This window comes from Nothoprocta perdicaria, unplaced genomic scaffold, assembly GCF_003342845.1.
Source record: "Nothoprocta perdicaria isolate Ctin4 unplaced genomic scaffold, notPer1 scaffold_28, whole genome shotgun sequence".
In the NCBI taxonomy this organism is placed as follows: domain Eukaryota; kingdom Metazoa; phylum Chordata; class Aves; order Tinamiformes; family Tinamidae; genus Nothoprocta; species Nothoprocta perdicaria.
Window position 1 is genome coordinate 3,456,223 of NW_020455510.1, and position 18,959 is coordinate 3,475,181.

An 18,959-nucleotide genomic window follows, 5' to 3' on the forward strand; every position below is an offset into this window, starting at 1 on the left:
TTGCCTGCTGACAGGACTTTGTATTAAAATGAATTGTATGATGTAGAAAAATATTCAGCCATATTTTATGAATAAAATGGCGTTGTTTAAAAATATACTGATCAACAATTTTCTGAGGAAACAGGATTTGCCACTTTTAATACTAAAAGTGGAGCAGTTGTGCTACAAAAATTCTGTAGAGTGGTATTTTGACAGAAGCTGCAACTTCTTCCTAAGACTTGGAGACTTGCAGAACTGTAGTTTTCCTGTGGTTTATGAAGTAAATATTAGTTATCCTCTAAAGATGGAGCTGTTTTAATGTTAACTTACATTTTTTTTCTGTTTTTTTTACCTTTTTAGTCTCAAATAGCAATTAAGTGTAATGAGTATTAACATTATTTTTTACCACTGTGATCATCCTTTATCTTGAGCATTTTAAAGAATCTTTTGCATCAAATACATCAACTGAGATGGATGACATCTGTCTCAGGTTAAGAATTTATTTTAATATAGTAACAGAATTTGGGAGCCCATTAGTAAGAGATCCAGGAACAGCAGTTGAAGTTGAACTCATGTGCTCTCCTCTCGGTTAGTTTTAGAGCACGAGAGCTGGAGGGGGAAGTGAACACTCCGGGCCCTACCCTTCCTAATTCAGAGGGCATCAGAAGTTGAATGTGTTCCATGTACGTATTGGCAAGGACATGGCAACTCCAAAAAGTTGCAATGTTCAGTTAAAATTTGAAGTTTATTTACAGATCTATATACATGTTTGTAGTTATAACAAGAACTAAAATAGCATTGCTTTGTTATCTGATAGCTGCTGGTATGAGGGAGACTTGCACTTCCTTTTGATACCATTCTCACTGCTTTTTTCACTTGCTAGGTCCACAATATCTGTCCTGCTCAATGTAATGCAACCTATTCTATCCATCACTGATGTCTAGAGATGGCTGGACTCTCAACTGTCCTGATATTAAAGTCTTTTTGAATAGCATGAATCTGAAATACAAAGCGATATTCTTTAATTTGTTTAAAAAATTGATTGATTACCTTAGAGTAGCAAAGGAATCTTGCCGTGGTCTTAATTCATGGAAGAAAATTGCTGCTGCTGAGTTGAAATGGGATATGTAGAATGTGCTGGGTAGGGTCTTAATCCTAGAGCTTTGTGTAAGATAATGTTTATATTGGATAAAGGCTGACTGAATGGAACACGAGCAATAAAGCTTCTGTTTTAGGGGTAGTCAGGCTTTCTTGCCTCCTTGTTTTTATTCCTTGATTTGGAAGCTCTAATATGGTACCCTTGTATTGGAGGCATGTTGTAGTAAATGCAAAGCCTGTCTTTAAAGATGTGATTGCAGCTTTCCAGGTTCCACTCTCCTAAGCCTGGAGAAGGGGAGATTGTTCTATTTGCTACTGCAGATACCTTGACATGCGGCGGGTAAGCTTGTCTGCAAACTTAAGCATCAGGAGCCCAGCTGAGCAAGCAGAGAATACTGACTGCCCTCCTTACCATTAATTTCTTCAGTCTTGCCCAGTTTTTGTTTCAGCTCTTATTCCACAGAATCTCAGTAATAAGCTAGGGGTGAAAAATACTAGTGAGGTCATTGTATATGTGGAAGTGTCACTGTAATAGATAAATATTCTTGATGGCATTTTAGTTAAAACTATATTCACATCTAGATATGTCTGTTTGTATTCACTGTTCCTTGAACAACACTGTTGTGTGGTTGTTGATACCAATAATAATTTTACAAATGTTTATGACCAAATGAATGATGTTCTTCTGTTTTAATATAGACTAGAAGTGGCTAAAGGACGTGACGCTGTACCATGCTTCGCAATGCCCTAGGGAAAACCTTGCGATTTCTTGGGTATACTGTGCAATATGGCTGCATAGCACATTGTGCCTTTGAGTACCTTGGAGGAATTGTTGTGGTAACTCTTCATTTTCATGATACTTAAAAATGACAATACTGTAATATTGAAGCTGTTGTATGTGATAAGCTTGCTATTTTGGAGTCCTTCACTTTGGAAAATTATTCAGAAGTAATATTTATTTAGTGAATTCCAGTTTCTTGAAGGCAGGTCCTGCCTTACAAAAGCTATTCAGGTTTTAGGTTTTGTGGTTTTGCCACATGACTTCAGGCATCAGTGAAGCAGCTGGGAAGCAATACTGCAAAGTATTCTGCAGAAAGTACCTCCTTGAAGAAGACTGGGGTCACAAATAGCACCTTCAGTGCTATTGTTGGCACCTCGGGGCAGAGCATGAGCTATTTGGCAGCCACCCATGCAGATTGTAGCTCGCAGATCCCATTCCTGGCTCTAGTGGATTCTGACTGCAAGCTAATCGTGCTACTTCTGTGGCACTTCTGTGTTGCTTCTCTTGCACAGAAGCTGAAGGGCTAAACTGGCGGAATCTCAAGTGCTGCTTCTCAAACCTTCTCACAGATCAGGTGCTGATGTGTTTCTGGGGAGACTGTTAGTACCTAGCACAGCTCATAAAGTCATGGATTTATGTGCAGCTGTGCAGAAGGACCTCCGGGACCTTAAGAGGCTGCCATGCCTTTGAAATGTGTAAAAACACCTATTGTGAGGACTTCATGTTTCTTTTCATCTTCTGCATCATGCTTTTTGTGATTTATTAGCAAATAATTTGAATATTCATGTGTTCTGGATAAGTAAATGGTAATCTTGATTTATTTTTAATTTGCAGTGTTCTGGACCATCAATGGAGCCAACAATTCAAAATTCTGATGTTGTCTTTTCGGAGAACCTTAGCCGACACTTCTACTGCATTCGAAAGTATGCTCCTTTGTCAGAACTGCAGTTTGCCTTTAGTTTGCCAGAGCCTGCCAATAACTGACAGCTCTTTATGTTCCTCTGCTTCTAAATGAAATTTTTCATGAGTCTTCTGTCCCTCTCTGAGGGAAGATGGAGTGATTCTTTGCCTTTGAGCAAACACAGTCCATTTTATAAAGCAAGTTAAGTGAGAATTCATTTAGGATCTAGTCCATGTAATTCTTACAGCTTGGTCTAAAAAGTGGAGAATTACTTGTGCTTTCCTAATCTAGTTCTGTAATGTGAAACTACACTAAATGGAAATTTTCATCTCTAGGCAGTTTGGACTTAAGTTTAATTTAAGCTGTAGGTACTGTTGTACTCAGGCTGTAGGTGATCAACAAATGGTTTAGGACCTATTGATCAATTGTCATCTTATTTTGTTCTGGAGCGCAGCAGGCTCCAGGTCTTCTCACATTTGCTTGTAGACTGTTTAACCACAATCTCATTTGTATAATGGGTGGCAGAAGTAGTATAAGGTGTTAGAAAGTCGGAGTAGACACCTAAATTTTCACTGCAGGAATAATATTTTAGAGAATTACAGGAGCTGCTATGGGAACGTGCAGTTTGTTCTGCTCTGCTGTAGCAGGAGCACCAAGTTAAAAGATATCCATTTCATCAGAGCATTGTCCAATAAAATCAGCCTTACATATTTTATATGGTTTAAATATCAAGAACAAATCTCCCCAAAGGTATTTTTAGAGTTGTATAGAACTACACACTGAGTAAAACTAAAATTGTAGAAAAGAATTTTCTGCAGAAATAAGCAGCTTGAATATAAGGGAATGTTTTAGAGCACGCATTGATAAGCATGTATGCAGCCAAATATGCTTTACTTGAAGCTTTTTGTTTTTGCTTCTGTTTTTTCCTCCTAGAGGAGATATTGTAATTGTGAAAAGCCCAAATGACCCCAAATCAAATATCTGTAAAAGAGTAATTGGCTTGGAAGGGGATAAAGTCTGCACAAGCAACCCTTCAGATTTCCTTAAGAGTCACAACTATGTAAGTATTAGACTTTCTTTAATGATTACTTAAGTAGGACCAGGTAGTCTCTAATGAATTTGCAATATTTGAGTGTTATCATAATCATAAATATGACCTTCTTAAATTATTCTTTGTATGTTTTCAGTAAAATCTTGTGTCTTTGAAACTGTTTCTGGTAAGCTTTGAGGACACCTTTTGCCTCCATAGGAACTGTAGGCCAGTTATGATTTTGTCCTGCCCTTTGCTTAGGTTTTCTCTGAAAAATCTCTCTAAAATTCTCTGCAATAAGTACTGTACTGAGGACAGACTCAAGGGCTTCATCTTAAAGCGAACTTGTATTTTAAATACTAGAAAATGAAAATTGTCTCTGCATTAGCTTTGATCGCACAATATTTTAATTTAGCTTTCAGAGTGTGGTTGGAAAAGCAGTACTTTTCCAAGTTGTCAAAGTCAACTAGGAAGATGAAATAAAAGCAAAAATATCCTTAAAGCTCTCTTGCCCCTATGTAGACAGACTAAACAAGAGAAGTTTGAGAAGGTGTATCTAAAAGATATTTTAGCAACATTTTAGACTATCATACTAGAAACCAAAATCACATTTTTTTCAGAAATCTGGACCATTATGTCTATTCAGCACTCTGGGGAGACATCAGTTTTGGCACAGTTTTTGTGAATCTTAAAGATATTATTTTGTCTCATTACCATTTCATTGTTGGAACTGGTGTGAGAAGAAGTCCCCTTCATGTGTCCTCTAAGCAGTCTTGTACTGTGAATTTTAGAGGATTCTGTGGACAACTCCCTGCAGACACTGACAGTTTGGTAGTAAAGTCCTTTGGGTTTAGCTGCTGTAGAGATTGCCAACTTCACCAAACCTGCTGATACTTTTCCTTTGTTTGTCAAGCAATTGAGCTAACTTAGAGTTAAGGTGAAATCTGAGCTTTTAAAATCAACTACAAAATTTCCATCAAGATTCTGTACAGATTTATCTGGGATACTGAAAAAGCCAAAGGCCTGATTCTGCCCTGTTCTGAGGAGCTGAATTTGTTCTTTCTTCTGTTCAGAAGACACCTTTGAGGCACTTGACTCAAATTGGCTCTTAGGATCTGGTGACAGCAACATGGGAGACTTCTGCTCCTGTCTCTGTTGGACTATGCAGAAGAAATCTTCTGTTGCATCTTAAATAGGGCAGAATCTTTAGTCATAATGTTTACTAAATTATTCTACTGCTTAAATGAGTAAAACAAAAGCTTATATACTATCTTGAAGCTTTCCTAGCTTTTGATGCAAGCAGTAAGTCAGGTGAAAAGAGTTTCCTAGAATAGAATGGGCTGGAAATGGACTAATTCACAAATTGTCTGCACAAACAGAACTTTTTTGAGCCTCTTAAGCTTCTTAAGACAAGGGAAGATCAAGGAAGCATTTGTGCCTAGTGGGCAGTGTCAGCTGTTCTGGAAACATGAGATGGATGAATATTCCATCCAGTGGAATATTTTCTGTCCTAGGTATAAGTTATGTTGTCTTCAATTTGAAAATGAAATGTAAGAAGAAATATAAGCTGTTTTCCTAAATATATATTTTTAAAGGCTAATGTGTGGAAATTCAGGAAATTACATGTGAAGTCTCTTAGTTCTTGCATTGCAACAGCTTCCAGAAGGAGAAATCATCTGAATAAAAATACTGAAGCTTGTTATTGCAGATGTTTTCCCTGTATCTTTAGTGCTCGTCAAAGAGGTAGAGCTCTCATCTCTTCAGGGGGTACTTCCTTTACAGAAGAGAGTATTTTCAAAGTGGAAATCTGTATATTACACTCAACTTGCACTGGAATATTCACTGTTTGGGAGTGGGGAGGAAGAGATGTGTGTTCTTTTAAGCAGATGGAATTGCTTAGTATAAATTAAGCATGTGCTTAAATTAAACTAAATGGAGAACTTTGCTTTTGCCCCCTTATAATATGTGACACTGCAAGTGCCATAGCTTGTCCACAGAATCATAATGATGAAAACCCCTTATTTGCACAAAGTGGAATGAGATTCCTTTCCTGAATGGGCTGGTATCATCTGTATAGGATGTTATAGAAGTTAGGAAAATAGCAGTTTTCTTTCCAGTGGCCCTTTTTAACCTGCGGTATGGAATATGCGCATTAGATTAATTTTTCTGGATCCTATGTGGGTTTTATGCTCTGGGTTGATAAAGTGTTTACTGTAATAAGCATTTGCAAACACATTGCATATTTTTACTCTATCAGAGGAAACGTGATACGAGCCCAAAAGTTAAAAAGCTAAATGCCTACGTTTTAGGAACTTGGTATTCAAATCTCATTTCAATTAATCAAGAATATCTTGATTAATTGAAGAGGTTTATTCATCTAAACAGTGAAATTTAAGTAATGAGAGTTAGTAAGGAAATTACTTGATCCTGGGAGAGTCTTTTCTGAAATGATTTAAAAGGTTTATTTTCATATTTGGGGTTTTATTTCCTGTTTTTAGAAGTAGATCCAGGTTTATAATTCAGATTAAGTATCCTATTATATTTGAATTTGTTTTAATGCCATTTACTTTAGCTTTAATTTTGTTAGTACCATATGTTCTTGTGCTGCAGCTCCTATTTACAAATTGAAAAAGTGAGGGGTAAGTCATCAGGTTAAAGTAGCTTGTATGTAATAAACCACCAGTATGCTAAGCCTTTGTGTCACTTAAACAGTAGTAGTACCTAATAATGTCACTTAATACAGCTAGAGTCTGTAAATAAGGAACTGCCTTTTGCAAGTCCTAGTGATAAAAAGCTGAGATACAAATCCATATCTCAGCAACACCCTGCAGCTAATCAATCATAACCCAGCACTAATGCTGTGAGACTAGCTGATGTGGGGCAAGTGTGTTTACCTTGGGCTAAAGTGAGGTTCATGGCGGAGATGGCATCTCTCCATCCTGTGGTTACCTCTAGAGCTAACATCATTCAGGAGATAATGCATCTCACCCTGTTTGCAGATCACAGAAGTGGTCCTGTGCAGCACTAACTCTGAAACAGTCCTTGTCAACTGCAGTAAGGAAACTGTGTAGGTGCTACTATGAATAACAGTGTTAAACGGGATATGTTAATCACTGGACAATACTTAAATTTGGGGTGTAGCAGCTAAGGCACTGAAGGGTGGTTTGACATTTAGAAGAATTGAGTACTATTGGAGAGATGGAAAATATCCCAAATAGCAATTAAGAAAGTAACTTGTTCAAAACCCTAGACTTTGCTTTGTCCTAAGTATCTTAATAGCTGCTCTATATTACTGAGTCAGCATTTCAGTAATCTAAGTTTTAATAGTTGCTGTTTGGGGAAAGGAAATTGGCTTTTTCTTCTACTTCCCTTTAGCTCTAGAGTTTCAGAAGTTCAAGAAAAAGTTATGCTTTAGTTTTACTTAGCAAGTATGTTAAGTGTGTGTTGGGAAGGGAGAACTGATCCGGCAGATTTGTCTGATGTGGACATATTTGGTTTGCAAGCCCCATACGCAAGTGTAATATTAAGTTTAAATGGTAAGAGAAGCTGTTAGGATATATTGCACAAAATGTAGATGATGCTGTGGTGGGGGGGTGGAAGATGCTCAAATAATCAATGGCTCTATTGAAATTCCTGTAACAACTTTTCCAAATTACCTGTCCCAAAGGAGAACACTCAGCTGGTATGTTTATAGGATAGAGAAAACTATCTTGCAAATTCACATCTATGTTAATATACAACTAGCTTTTTGTATAAAATTCCCCATACCACGTGACTGAATGTTATTACTTTTGAAGGTCATGTATTTTTAATTTTGGTTAATAGTGAATATCAAAACTTAAACAGGTAAATATTCAATTGTTACTTGTCCATAAATTTTCTGGTAAAGTGATTATTGACTTAATTTGAAGACTTATTTAGAGAATTAAAATGTTTTCATACTTATGTATAAAAATTACTGTGTTTCATTGTCCTCTTCAAGTAATTTAGTTCAGTGTCATTAATGTTATGAAGATATATATTTAACCATATTAAGCTAGGTGTAGTATGTTTTAGTTGTGAGGGACTTAAATGCCTCAGAACTGGATAAACTGGGAGTGCCTGTGAATTTAGAGTCAACTTATTTTGTAACATTCTCTTTTAAAATATTAAATTCCAGATAGTTAAGCTTTTGAGTGATACTCAGAAGAAGCTGCATTCAAATCTGCTTGACTTGGATTTCTAAGGTGGTGATCATTATTCTGTAGCTTTCTTCAAGCACAAAGAAGGGAAATGTAAAATCTCTTTTTCTTAAATATTTGGATCATTATGGGTAGACTTTATGTACTGGCAGCTTTTGTATGAACCACCTTTACGGTAAGCCTACAGAAATGGTGCCTAGAGCAATTGGGTGATTGAGGAAGACTATCTGTTAAGTATTATTCACTCCTGATTCTGAATTAAGAAATAAAGGATTAAGGAATAGTTATATAAGACTTTTAAATACAGAGTGTTGAAACACCACTCTTGGATTTCTAGGTGTGTGTCTTAGCCTAACTATATTCAATTTACTTAAATAAGGCAATTTAATCAGTATTTAGTAAATTTGTCATTTGATATTGTAGGTTCTTTCATCATATTTCACTTTAATCAAGAGGGGTAACACCTGTGGTTTATTCACAAAAGCGGCTTTTGTTAAGCGAACACCCGGAGGCCATGAAGCAATTACATTTGTTGCTCGTACCCAAGTAGGAGGCACTTAAATAGACCTTAGTAGGGATAGATGAGAACTTGCAGACTTTATTCTTTTGTCCAGCACCGAGATTAGTTCTTATCATAGCTCAAGGAGGAAGCCTCTGAACTGAAAAGAAAAGATGGGAATGATTTGAAGTTCTTAAGTTGAAAACTTTGATATTGCTGGAGGTGATGTGAATACCTTTGACCTTATGAACGTTCAGACTTTGCCATTCCCAGCTGATTGTACCTGTTGATTGACCTGAGATGTTGTACCTCTTTGACACACAGACTGCTTAGAATTCCAAAGGAGACATTAAAACAGGCTTGTGTTTATAGTGTTCCACTTCTCTAAAAATCTAACTTCAGCTCCAGAAACAAAATGAGAGGAAAAAAAGGCCCTGAACCCATAATTTCATCTTGAGGATTGTTTTTTAAGATAGGTTATTTTATCTGCTAACTTCACTGGTGGTATTAGTTTAGTAGCATTCCAGCAAATACAGACATGGTAGACTGTGAAGTCATTGAGATTACTTGGTTTGTCTTAAAAAAAAAAAAAAAAAAAAAAAAACACATTTTTACCCATTCTCTTTCCTTCTGAATGTAAAACAATGTTTCATACAGCTAAGTATCCATCAAAGACTTGTGTACCTTGATTTTGCTAGCTTTAAGCAGCGTAATGATGACAGCCCTACAAATTTAGCCACTTTGTAGTGGTGAAAGGTGCTTATTCTTTGAGCTGAAATAAGCTACCCAGAGAGCAGCACTGTTGTTTGGCCTGATACCAGAAGAGCGAGCTTATCAGTGCCTGGGCTAGAGCTGTCACAGCCTTGGAAGAGAGAGGGGGAAAGAGTCAGGTGTCTAATCAGTGTCCTGTATTCTCATGCATATAACCTGGGCCTCAACCCCTTCTCCCTTAGAACTGCTGTTCCTTGAAAATTAATCCTCAGATAATCTGCACAAAACCAGAGGCACAGTAGTTATTGAGGCCAAGAGAATAGTGTGTAGAGGATCAGAGGCAGGGTGCTGCAGAAAGAACCTGCACGGCTGCGAACGGCTTTTCACGTGACCCGCAAGCTATGGGAAAGTGCAGCTGTTGGGCTTGAAAGGCTTCTGTGCCTTCGTTCTGGGTGTGGGTAAGGAAAAACCAGAACACTGCCCAGCTGAGCTGAATGGGCCGAGCACCCTTGTTAGTGGTGTTGAGAAAATATTACTATATCTCAAGGCTTGTGTGGTAAATGTGACTTTGGTTGCACTTGGGTGTATTTTCTGATTTTTTTTTTCTGAATTGCTGTTAGATAAGAAAATGTAGCAGTGTGAGTTGCCAAACAAGTGACTTTACCATGGCTTTTTTTTCTTGTCATGTACAGCCTGCTGATGTATAAATAAATAGTCTTACTATAAAGGTAAATACTCAAAGACTAGTTTTCTTTTGGTTAAGAAGTTACCTTGCGTACAGCTACTGTAGTTGCATAGCTTTGCGTTGCACACTTAGGTCCTGAATCTGTGCTGCCTGATGCTCAGTTACCTTTCATGCAGCACGAGTAATCCCACTGAAATAAGGGGTATGGATAAACCCTCGAAGGATTCTGGCTTTAGCCTTTATTTCAAAGGGGTGTAAACATTTAGATTAACAATTGTGGCATGTCATCAATGTTTGGTTTTATTTTCATGCAACTCGTATGATTTTAAGTGCTTGTCTTAATTGAAGGTTGTAGTGAAGTGCCTAGATGATGGACAGGCACCATACAAATGTCTTGCACTGACCGCACATGAATCATACACTGTGACTGTACTCTTAAGGACGATCTAGAGGTATAGTGTCCAGTGGTAGTTTTCATAGGAAACTAAAAGTCACATTCTGATCTTCACTGCAGAGAGCAAGGCTCTTGACTGGATATCCAAACAAGAATGCAAGCTATGAATATCCTGTTTTGACAGTGTAGGAACTGACATACATTGGCATTTTTTGGAGGCTAGAAAATGAGAAGATTTAGAAATGATTAGATCTATCTATGCTATGAATGGATCCTTATCTCACCTGGTAGCTGAACTTCACGTTCTGCCTGTGAATTGGGGAGTGTGAAAGAGCATGAGAGCCAGCAAAGTGGAACAGGAGCTGGAGGTGTCCTGGGTATGTAATAGTAGCACAGGGCAAGGAGTGAAGATTTAGAAATATGAAATGCAAATGTGGGATTTGCTTTGTCATGAAAAAAAGTCTTTCTTTTATAGTAAATCCTGTATTTCTTGCCCTGAGGTATTTGGGATAGTCCTTCAGAATGACAGCAATATGATGTGTGATTCCTAATTTTGGAAAAGGATAGACATGAAACCAGAAAAGTCAAAATGCTGCTTTGCACTTGCTATGCAGATTCTGTGGCTATCTGCACCTGAATAAGTCCTTGAAAAGCCAACTCTGTAAGGAACTACAGATAAAGTAAATGTTTCAGGTGGATGCACTGTGAATAAAAAGAAATGAGAATTCAGCTGGCTTAAGGTTTTGTTGTATTGAAGAAATCTTGAGGAAAATAGTAATGCCAGTACAGTCACAAATGCAGATATAGCAAAAAATCTGCCTGCTCATGCTGAGGTATATATTCTTTGCAGGTCATATGATTCTGGAGAAAAAATTTATTTTGTTTTTTTTCCTTATTTTAGCTAACTTCTGGTTGATTATTTTGTCAAAGCTGCTTGAGTAGAGAATCTTTTGCCTTTTATGTAAATTAGCCTTTTAATTAAAGAAGCTATTGATGGTAGCTATACAGTCCTGGACTTAATTTTACTCGCATGCTGCTAGTAGATTACTTTGGGTAAATTTATGCTTGGAGGTGAAGATTATTAGGTATTCATTTACAGTTCAGTAAAATGATTTAAATGTTATGCCTGTGCTGCTGTAGTGAAATCTTAGTGCTCTTTAATTGGCTTGTGGCATATTTTTTAATAAGGTCTATGCATATACTAATTTTTCATGATTATGCTGAATCTCTTTCCAAGGTTGAGGCCGGATAGGTAGCAACATTGTAATGATAAAATTTTTTTGAAGTTCATGTTAAAAATAGACTGCAATGTGGTTTTCTTTCATCTGAGGGTGGTAGAGGCTTCATATCTTTGAATATCTCAGACATGAAAAAAAGGTATTATGGACATAGAACATCTGAAAGAACGGCAGGTTGAAATTATTGCTGTTGGTCTTGATTTGCTAGTGCATAAAAACCAGCATTCTAGTTACACACATGTTTGTGGGCTACCAAAATATTTTGGAGCCCCTTATCCCAGATAGGAAGAAGAAAGGAGACCTAACTGTCTTACCAGTTTACAACTTAGTGTTTACTAGATGACAAGTGGCCTTTATGCCCTGCTGACATGGGCTGGTCTCCTGCAGCCTATTAAAGAATGGATAAGACAACCAAACCTTTCCTGTGCCAAGACTGGTACTATAAATAGGGTAAAAATGATCTAACCTAAATCTGCTCCTCCTAGAGAACTGTCTGTGCCTGGGCTGGCATTCTGATAAGCCTCCAAAATAACACAGGTGGCAGAGCAGCTGAACCTGGAATTGCTCAGTTGGTGGATTTGGAGACTGGGAAGGAACTGAATGCAACTAGAAGGGATGTGTTTAAAACACCAAGGGAGGTACTACCTCCTGCAGCAGTTGAACTCCTGCAACTTGCTGCCACAGCAGATGGGGAGAGGAGGAAACGATATCAACAGGGTTAGATATATTCATGGTCAACAGCTCTGTAAGTGGATTTTAAAAGAACTAGGCAGAGAGGTGCCCTCTAAACTGCTCAATATAGTGTGCTGGATGCTAGCAGAATGGCTGAGAGTAGCCTGGGTTGGCTTTCCCTGAGTGGCTTCTCTCTTTGCCAGGGACAGATCTCATGTCCAGTCCCACAAGGTATTCATCCTTAGTTCAGTTACATATTTGCTACAGCTCAGTGAAGTGACTGGTGGGTGGTTTGCTATCCTCTGATCTTGATCTGGTGACAGAAGCAGGAAGGTGACTAAGCAAGAGCCTAAAAAGGTGCATTTAAACACCATTTAACCAGGAGGAGTCACCTCAGGAGACACTTCTTTGCAAACAAATGCTTTTTCAAGTGCATTTTTCCCAAGGGTCAAGCTAGTTTCACAGTGACTGGTTGGGTTGGTTTTCTTCCTCAAACTTCTATCTGGAGGACCTGGATTTATTCTTAATGCTTCACTTAGACTTGACTACAGGTAGCCTTCAGTGGTTTTCCATTTAGCCTGGAATTGTGCATTGTATTAGTAAGCTTGTATGGCTTGTTTCTGAAACATAGATGTATATACTGCTCAGAGTTCCTTTGGAAATTGGGATTTTTTTTTGTTATTGTCTGATAAATAGAAATTAAACACGACCCATGTGAAAAAGCAAATACTAGCTTATGTTTCTGTATTTTTACTCTGAGCTCTGGTCTTAGTGAAGTCTCTAGAAAAGATTATGTAACTGAAAATGTATCTTATGTTTAAGACCATACTAAATATTCTCTAGGTTGAGAATATCTTGGTATAATTTCAGCAGGATTTAAAATTTAGAAGTGGATTGGAAAATTTAGTACTGGTAATTTGTTGAAGGTTTCTGAAGCTGATTTTTAAGTACTCAAGCAGTTTTATATGTTGCAAGCAGAAATTTTGCTTGGATATATAGTAGTGGCAAAATATATGAACTGTTTCATGTATGAAAGCTCTGTACTCTTAGGTAGCTAATACAGCTATCTTGCTATTTCTCATCCTGTCATAGAGTTGGTCAGTGAATGCCATGAATCCACGGTATGTAATATAGTTAATGCATAAAATACATAGGCAGTGAAGAGTCTTTGTCATATAGTGTAAGGTCACCGTCATTAATTTTCAAATTATAAAAAGGGATTTGCTGTTTTGTGATCATCATTATTGCAATATAATGTGTTGTGGATTCTGCCTGCACATAGAATGAACTGTGATCTTAATTAGAAGTTTGACAAGCCTACTCCGATAAAATGATGAGATTATTCGTAATTGGTGTCACAATCAATTACCAGTTAGTTCATCATGAATCTACTAACAGGTCTAGCCGTGGTGCTGGCCCCAGGATGTTGATGAGTGTGTGGCTGCCCTGTTCATGCTGTTACTGCGACAGGAGGGCAGATTTTCAGTCAACATCCTAATGACCTCTTTTGAAGTCTATTAAATTAATGACCCTGTCACACTGGCCTAACCTCTTATATCTTCATTTTGAGTTTTTTTGTTGCAAACGATTGTTTTTTGAGCACATGATAGAACAGATACTTCTGTATCCCTCTCCCAATCTAGTCCTGTGCTTTACAGTCCATAAAATAAGTTTGTTATATAGTAATGAAATATAGATTGCAGAAATTATATCTTAAGGCAAATGAGTCTTAATTTCCCTTATAGAAAGACTTATACGGTATGTTCTCTTTATACTTCTATTTGTTTTTGCTTAATTACAGGTGCCTAAAGGACATGTTTGGTTAGAAGGCGATAATCTCAGGAATTCTACAGACTCTAGGTGTTATGGACCTGTTCCTTATGGACTGATAAGAGGACGCATTTGTTTTAAGGTATATTTCTAGCATTTAAATACAGCTACGTTACCACTTTTTTGTAATGTCTGTGTGTGAGGCTTTAAAACTTACCTCATTAACAGTCTGACAAAAATAAATGTGAATGAAAGCTTGAAGACCAGACACTTGCTGTAAAAGCAAAATTCAACAATGTGTTTTTGAGGGAGGCTTAATTTTCTTGAAGAGCATTCTTTAAGTATTACTGCCACTTAAAAGAAATCAATCAGTTAGAATGGAAATCCAAACCTGGTACAAACATATGTAACTACAGGTTTGTGTCCGCACTCCCTTTCCCCTTTAACTGCATGACAAAGACATTCAGTCCTTAATTTGATTCTTTCTCTGTTTTATATCTTGCTGATGTTCTAATTGGAGAAATATAAACAAATGGAGGAAAAGGTCAGCTTTGCAAGACTTGCATACGTAATTGATGCATGCAGAGTCTTACTGCCTCTCATAATAAATCTGCAAAACACACCTAGCTGCAGTCAAATTTATACCACCATAATAAAATCTGTTTGCTTGCATTGAAATTGAATTGTATACATTTTCACTCTTTCAGTTTCCCTTAACCATCCCGTGTCTTTTTTACTCCCTAGATTTCTTTCAGTTTGTATCTACACTATTTAGTCATTATCAAAAAGACATTTTCCTCTCAAAAAAAGCTTAATATAAGAAATAAGGGGTTACAGTCCCCTTATTCTGAAAGCCAGCTTTCAGAAGCTGGCTTATGTACCAGCTTCTGAAAGCTAGCATAAAAATGCTATCATTCAGAATGATGAAAAAGGTTTTAAAAACTGTCATACACTTCAAAACAACAAAAAAATATAGTTTAGCACAGCTCTATTATATGTATAGAGAAGAGTAAGTATACAAAACAGTTAAATTGGAAAGATCTAATGTTCTTTGTTTTTTCATGGACAGAACTTAGTAGTTGCAAGGTTTTTGAAAACTCCTGACCACAATCACTAATTGCTAACTAAACCTGAAATAACATGTCCCCCTTTGCCCCCCAGCTCTGTTTGACCTCTGTTCTTTATGGATTATTAAAACATTTGCTTTGAGTTCTTCCCTAGTGTGTATTGAGTGTTCCCTGTTCCTTCTTTTGGTTGTTTGCCTTACCATGTACCAGAGCAAAAAAAAAAAAGTTGATTCTCAAGTGGTCTATTTTTGTGACCTAATTTTTAACTGCTAAAATACAAATGATATTAATGTCCTGATAGTTTTTTGTGTAAAATCTGGTGTGAATCATCCATCTGAAAAACATCCAACTGATGTGCCTGTAAAGGAAAAACTGGTATTTATTCCTTTAAGGAGACGATTAGTGATTAATTGATAAATTAATAAATTATGCCTGTGGACAGCCATAATTACTCACAGGATCCCTCCACAGAAATAAAACTGTCTAGATTGTACCCAAGAAAAAGATGCTTGAGATGCATTAGTTAAGTGACTGACTGGAAGACTCCATTCTACAGCACATAGTATGCTCTGTAAAATTATCTACTGAGGACTGCAGTGTTGCCTTCTTTAAAACATAATAACTATCCATTGATACTTACCAAAATACTTGTATGCAAATTTTGTAGCATTTTTGTTGTGTATATGACAATGGTTATTAGCACTTTAAGTATATGGTGCTTAATAGAAGCAAAAACTATTTTACTCTTCAAATGCACTTACAGTTTGCATTAGTGGGTTATTCAGATCAAAATACATTGATCTTAGTGCAGGTTCCTCCTGAACACTACAGTGAAAGGCAGCAGGATGCCCATGTGGTAGTAGTTAATTAGTAGACTGCTGGCCAAAACCTTATACTGCTTTTTAATATAGTTTCTTCTTCAAGAGGTCTGGCTTTCAATGAAAAATCTAACTACCTTGAGAATTTGAGCTTACTTGGTTTCATCTTACAGCAGCTTTTGAAGAAAAATGCAATAATACCTTTGAATGTTAAATTACTTTTCTAGTAATGGGGGCAGAAAGCTGTCCTTGTGAGAATGATGCCACCATAGTAGGGAAGTAATGGTTTGCAACAAAGACTGAGCTTATACCAAGCTTTTGTAGGCAGCCTATTCTTGGCAAAAAAGAGAGGTCTGCTCTCAGCTTATCTGGGAACTTGGGCCTAAAACTCTCAGGTAATGCTGGTGTATCACGTTCTTACCTGAGAGTGAAGTAGTGGCAAATGGATTTATTTTTGCCCATTTTCTTCCCTGCTAACATACCAACTGCTGCTCTGTGAGAAGCAAGTCTATTCTGTTTTTAATTTAAAAAAAAAAAAAAAAAATGAAATCAGAGAAAGATGCTGTAAAATGTTCCCATTAAGGGGAGTCCCCTTCCACAGTACTGATGCTTCATGCTGTCCTAGATAAGATGTCCAATACATTTCCTGGACATAGGCTTTGAGTCAGAAATAAAGCTGCAGAGTATCTTCAAAAGAGCTAGTTAGCCCCTTTTATCCCCCATCCATCAGATCAAATCTACATAGGCAAGATGAAGAGGGCAAGGGGAAACAGCCACTAATTGGACTAGCCAGTTTGAACCAACAAGTCAGACTCAACTTCTGTCATAACTTTAAAAGACTTGGGAATTATTATACCCTGTGGCATGTCTTTGTTTCACGTGGAATGCTTGTTCTGTCTCCTGTACCCCATAAGAATTACTTCTTGGATTCTTTCATGTATGTAGACTAGTTAAAAGATTTTCCTTTTAAATCTAACACTAAACCTACTTTGCATTTGAAACCAAATAATCGAAACAGCATTTATGGCAAGTTTTATTAATTTTACTGAAACAAAGTCAAAAGGTGTTAAGTTTAAAGCTGCCTCAGGTGAGGTTTGTGCCATAGGGAATAGCTTGAAAAGCTCCTCCAGGCTATGTCCATCAGCCTGTAACATGGGCATTCCTGTTTTCCTTTTTCACTCGTGGTTGCCTTTGAGACCAAAGAAAGACCTGACACTCAACCTAGAGCCAGTATTGGCCCTTGCTGGAAAAACTTGATTACTGCAACTTTACTGCTAGCTGGATATGGGCATCCCTGTTACTGTTCCATAGGCCTAGATTCCTTCTCTGGGGAACTTCAGATAGCTCGGTGGCTAACAGGAATCTGGTCTCTCTGTCTTTACCTTTGGGCATTTATGTACATCAGCAGCAGCCACTCATGCTCTCTTCTAAAAGGCACATATTTTGAAAGATCTTTAAGCAATAGAAATTTTTAGATCTGCAGAGCTTGAGGTCCTGGGATTCATCACTTGTCCAGCTGATTTCAGGGCCAGGCAAAATCCTTCTGATGGCAATTTACCCCAGTGCTGCAAGGGCCTGGGTGGGGAGGCAAGTCAAGGCAGCCTCTAGCAGTGTGTTGTCCCTGTCTAAGGTAACTTAATGCAAGTCTTGCTCCTGTGTCTCCCATCCTTCAGAACTGCCTCAGCCTGTCACTAGCTTTGCTACTAGGAGATGGATAACTCATAGTGATTGAAATCCCAAAGCCTAGCACTGGGCTGCTGTTTGCAAGCTCAGGAAAATGCTTTTGCACTCCCCACAGAATACTGTAAAGGCTGCAGCTCTTGTAAACTTTGTGGAAGAAGAATTTGCTATTTCTGGAAGGTGACTCTGTATATTTTCCTAAATATCAAATTGTAAGGGGGGAAAAAAGGAGCAAGATATATGTTCTAACAAGTGCTTTAGGAACAAACCTTTCTCTGTCTAGCTCTCCATCTTGAGTGGGGATTCTGAGATTTCCATGGGATTAGAGCCACAGAAGGAGCTTTATTCTTCAAAATCATCTCTTTCTCCTATTGCTGCTGAGCCCCCCCATGCCAGCTATGAGAGAACCTGTAATGAAAAGATATAGGCAGTCAAGGGAGACGGGACAAAGAGTAAAAGACTCCTTGATTCCCTTCTACTTTTGTTCTCATCCAAGACATATGCACGTTTCACCAGTGGGTGCTCAGAAGAAAGTATTCTTGAGGAGTAATCAGCAATGTATATATAGCTTCATAATACAGTCAACTAACTGTTGGAGAAAAAAATTTCCTTAACAGTTGGCATCTTTCTGATGCTGGTGCCTGTACATGTTTATGTATCAAAACCTATACTTCGCCTCTTGAACTCCTATAAACTTCACAAGCTGGAAAATAGAGGGTTAAAAAGATACTTTCTAACAATGTATTTTCTTCCAGCCTTGAGAAGAAAATATCTTTATTTGGTAAGTTCTCCACAGTGAGGCATGCTCTATGTAAATTAATCATAGAATCATAGAATCATAGAATGCCGAAGGTTGGGAGGGACCTCAGAGGTCATCGAGTCCAACCCCCCTGCTCACGCAGGGTCACCTAGAGCACGTGGCACAGGGCTGCATCCAAGCGGGTTTTAAAGATCTCCAAAGAAGGAGACTCCACAACCTCTCTGGGCAGCCTGTTCCAGTGCTTTGTYACCCTCACAGTGAAGAAATGCTTCCTTAAGTTCCTGTGGAACTTCCGATGCTTCAGTTTGAAGCCATTTCCTCTAGTCCTATCCCTGCTCACCACTGAAAAGAGGCCGCCCCCCTCCTCCTCACTGCCTCCCTTGAGGTATTTATACACGCTCATCAGGTCCCCCCTCAGCCTCCTCTTCTCTAGGCTGAACAGACCCAGCTCTCTCAGCCTCTGCTCATAGGGCAGATGTTCCAGGCCCCTGATCATCCTGGTAGCCCTGTGCTGGACTCTCTCCAGCAGCTCCACATCCCTCTTGTACTGGGGAGCCCAGAACTGGACACAGTACTCCAGATGTGGCCTCACCAGGGCTGAGTAGAGGGGGATGATCACTTCCCTCGACCTGCTGGAGACGCTTTTCTTAATGCACCCCAGGATCCCGTTGGCCTTCTTGGCCACCAGGGCACAC

The 18,959-nt window shown here is 38.1% G+C and overlaps 1 protein-coding gene across 2 annotated transcripts in view; it reads left to right on the forward strand.

Moving 5' to 3' along the window:
- IMMP1L (inner mitochondrial membrane peptidase subunit 1) overlaps window positions 1–18,959 on the forward strand; it is a 28,416-nt gene that overhangs the window by 8,346 nt on the left and 1,111 nt on the right. Inside the window, exons 1-5 of one of the 2 annotated variants that reach the window (XM_026041227.1) lie at window positions 573–662; window positions 1,777–1,914; window positions 2,693–2,781; window positions 3,693–3,819; window positions 13,971–14,081. In XM_026041227.1, the coding sequence (XP_025897012.1) occupies window positions 1,810–1,914; window positions 2,693–2,781; window positions 3,693–3,819; window positions 13,971–14,081 (432 nt within the window). In that variant the 5' untranslated portion in view covers window positions 573–662; window positions 1,777–1,809. Of the gene's footprint in view, window positions 1–572; window positions 663–1,776; window positions 1,915–2,692; window positions 2,782–3,692; window positions 3,820–13,970; window positions 14,082–18,959 lie in introns of those variants that run through there. The other variant, XM_026041228.1, reaches the window with a different exon arrangement.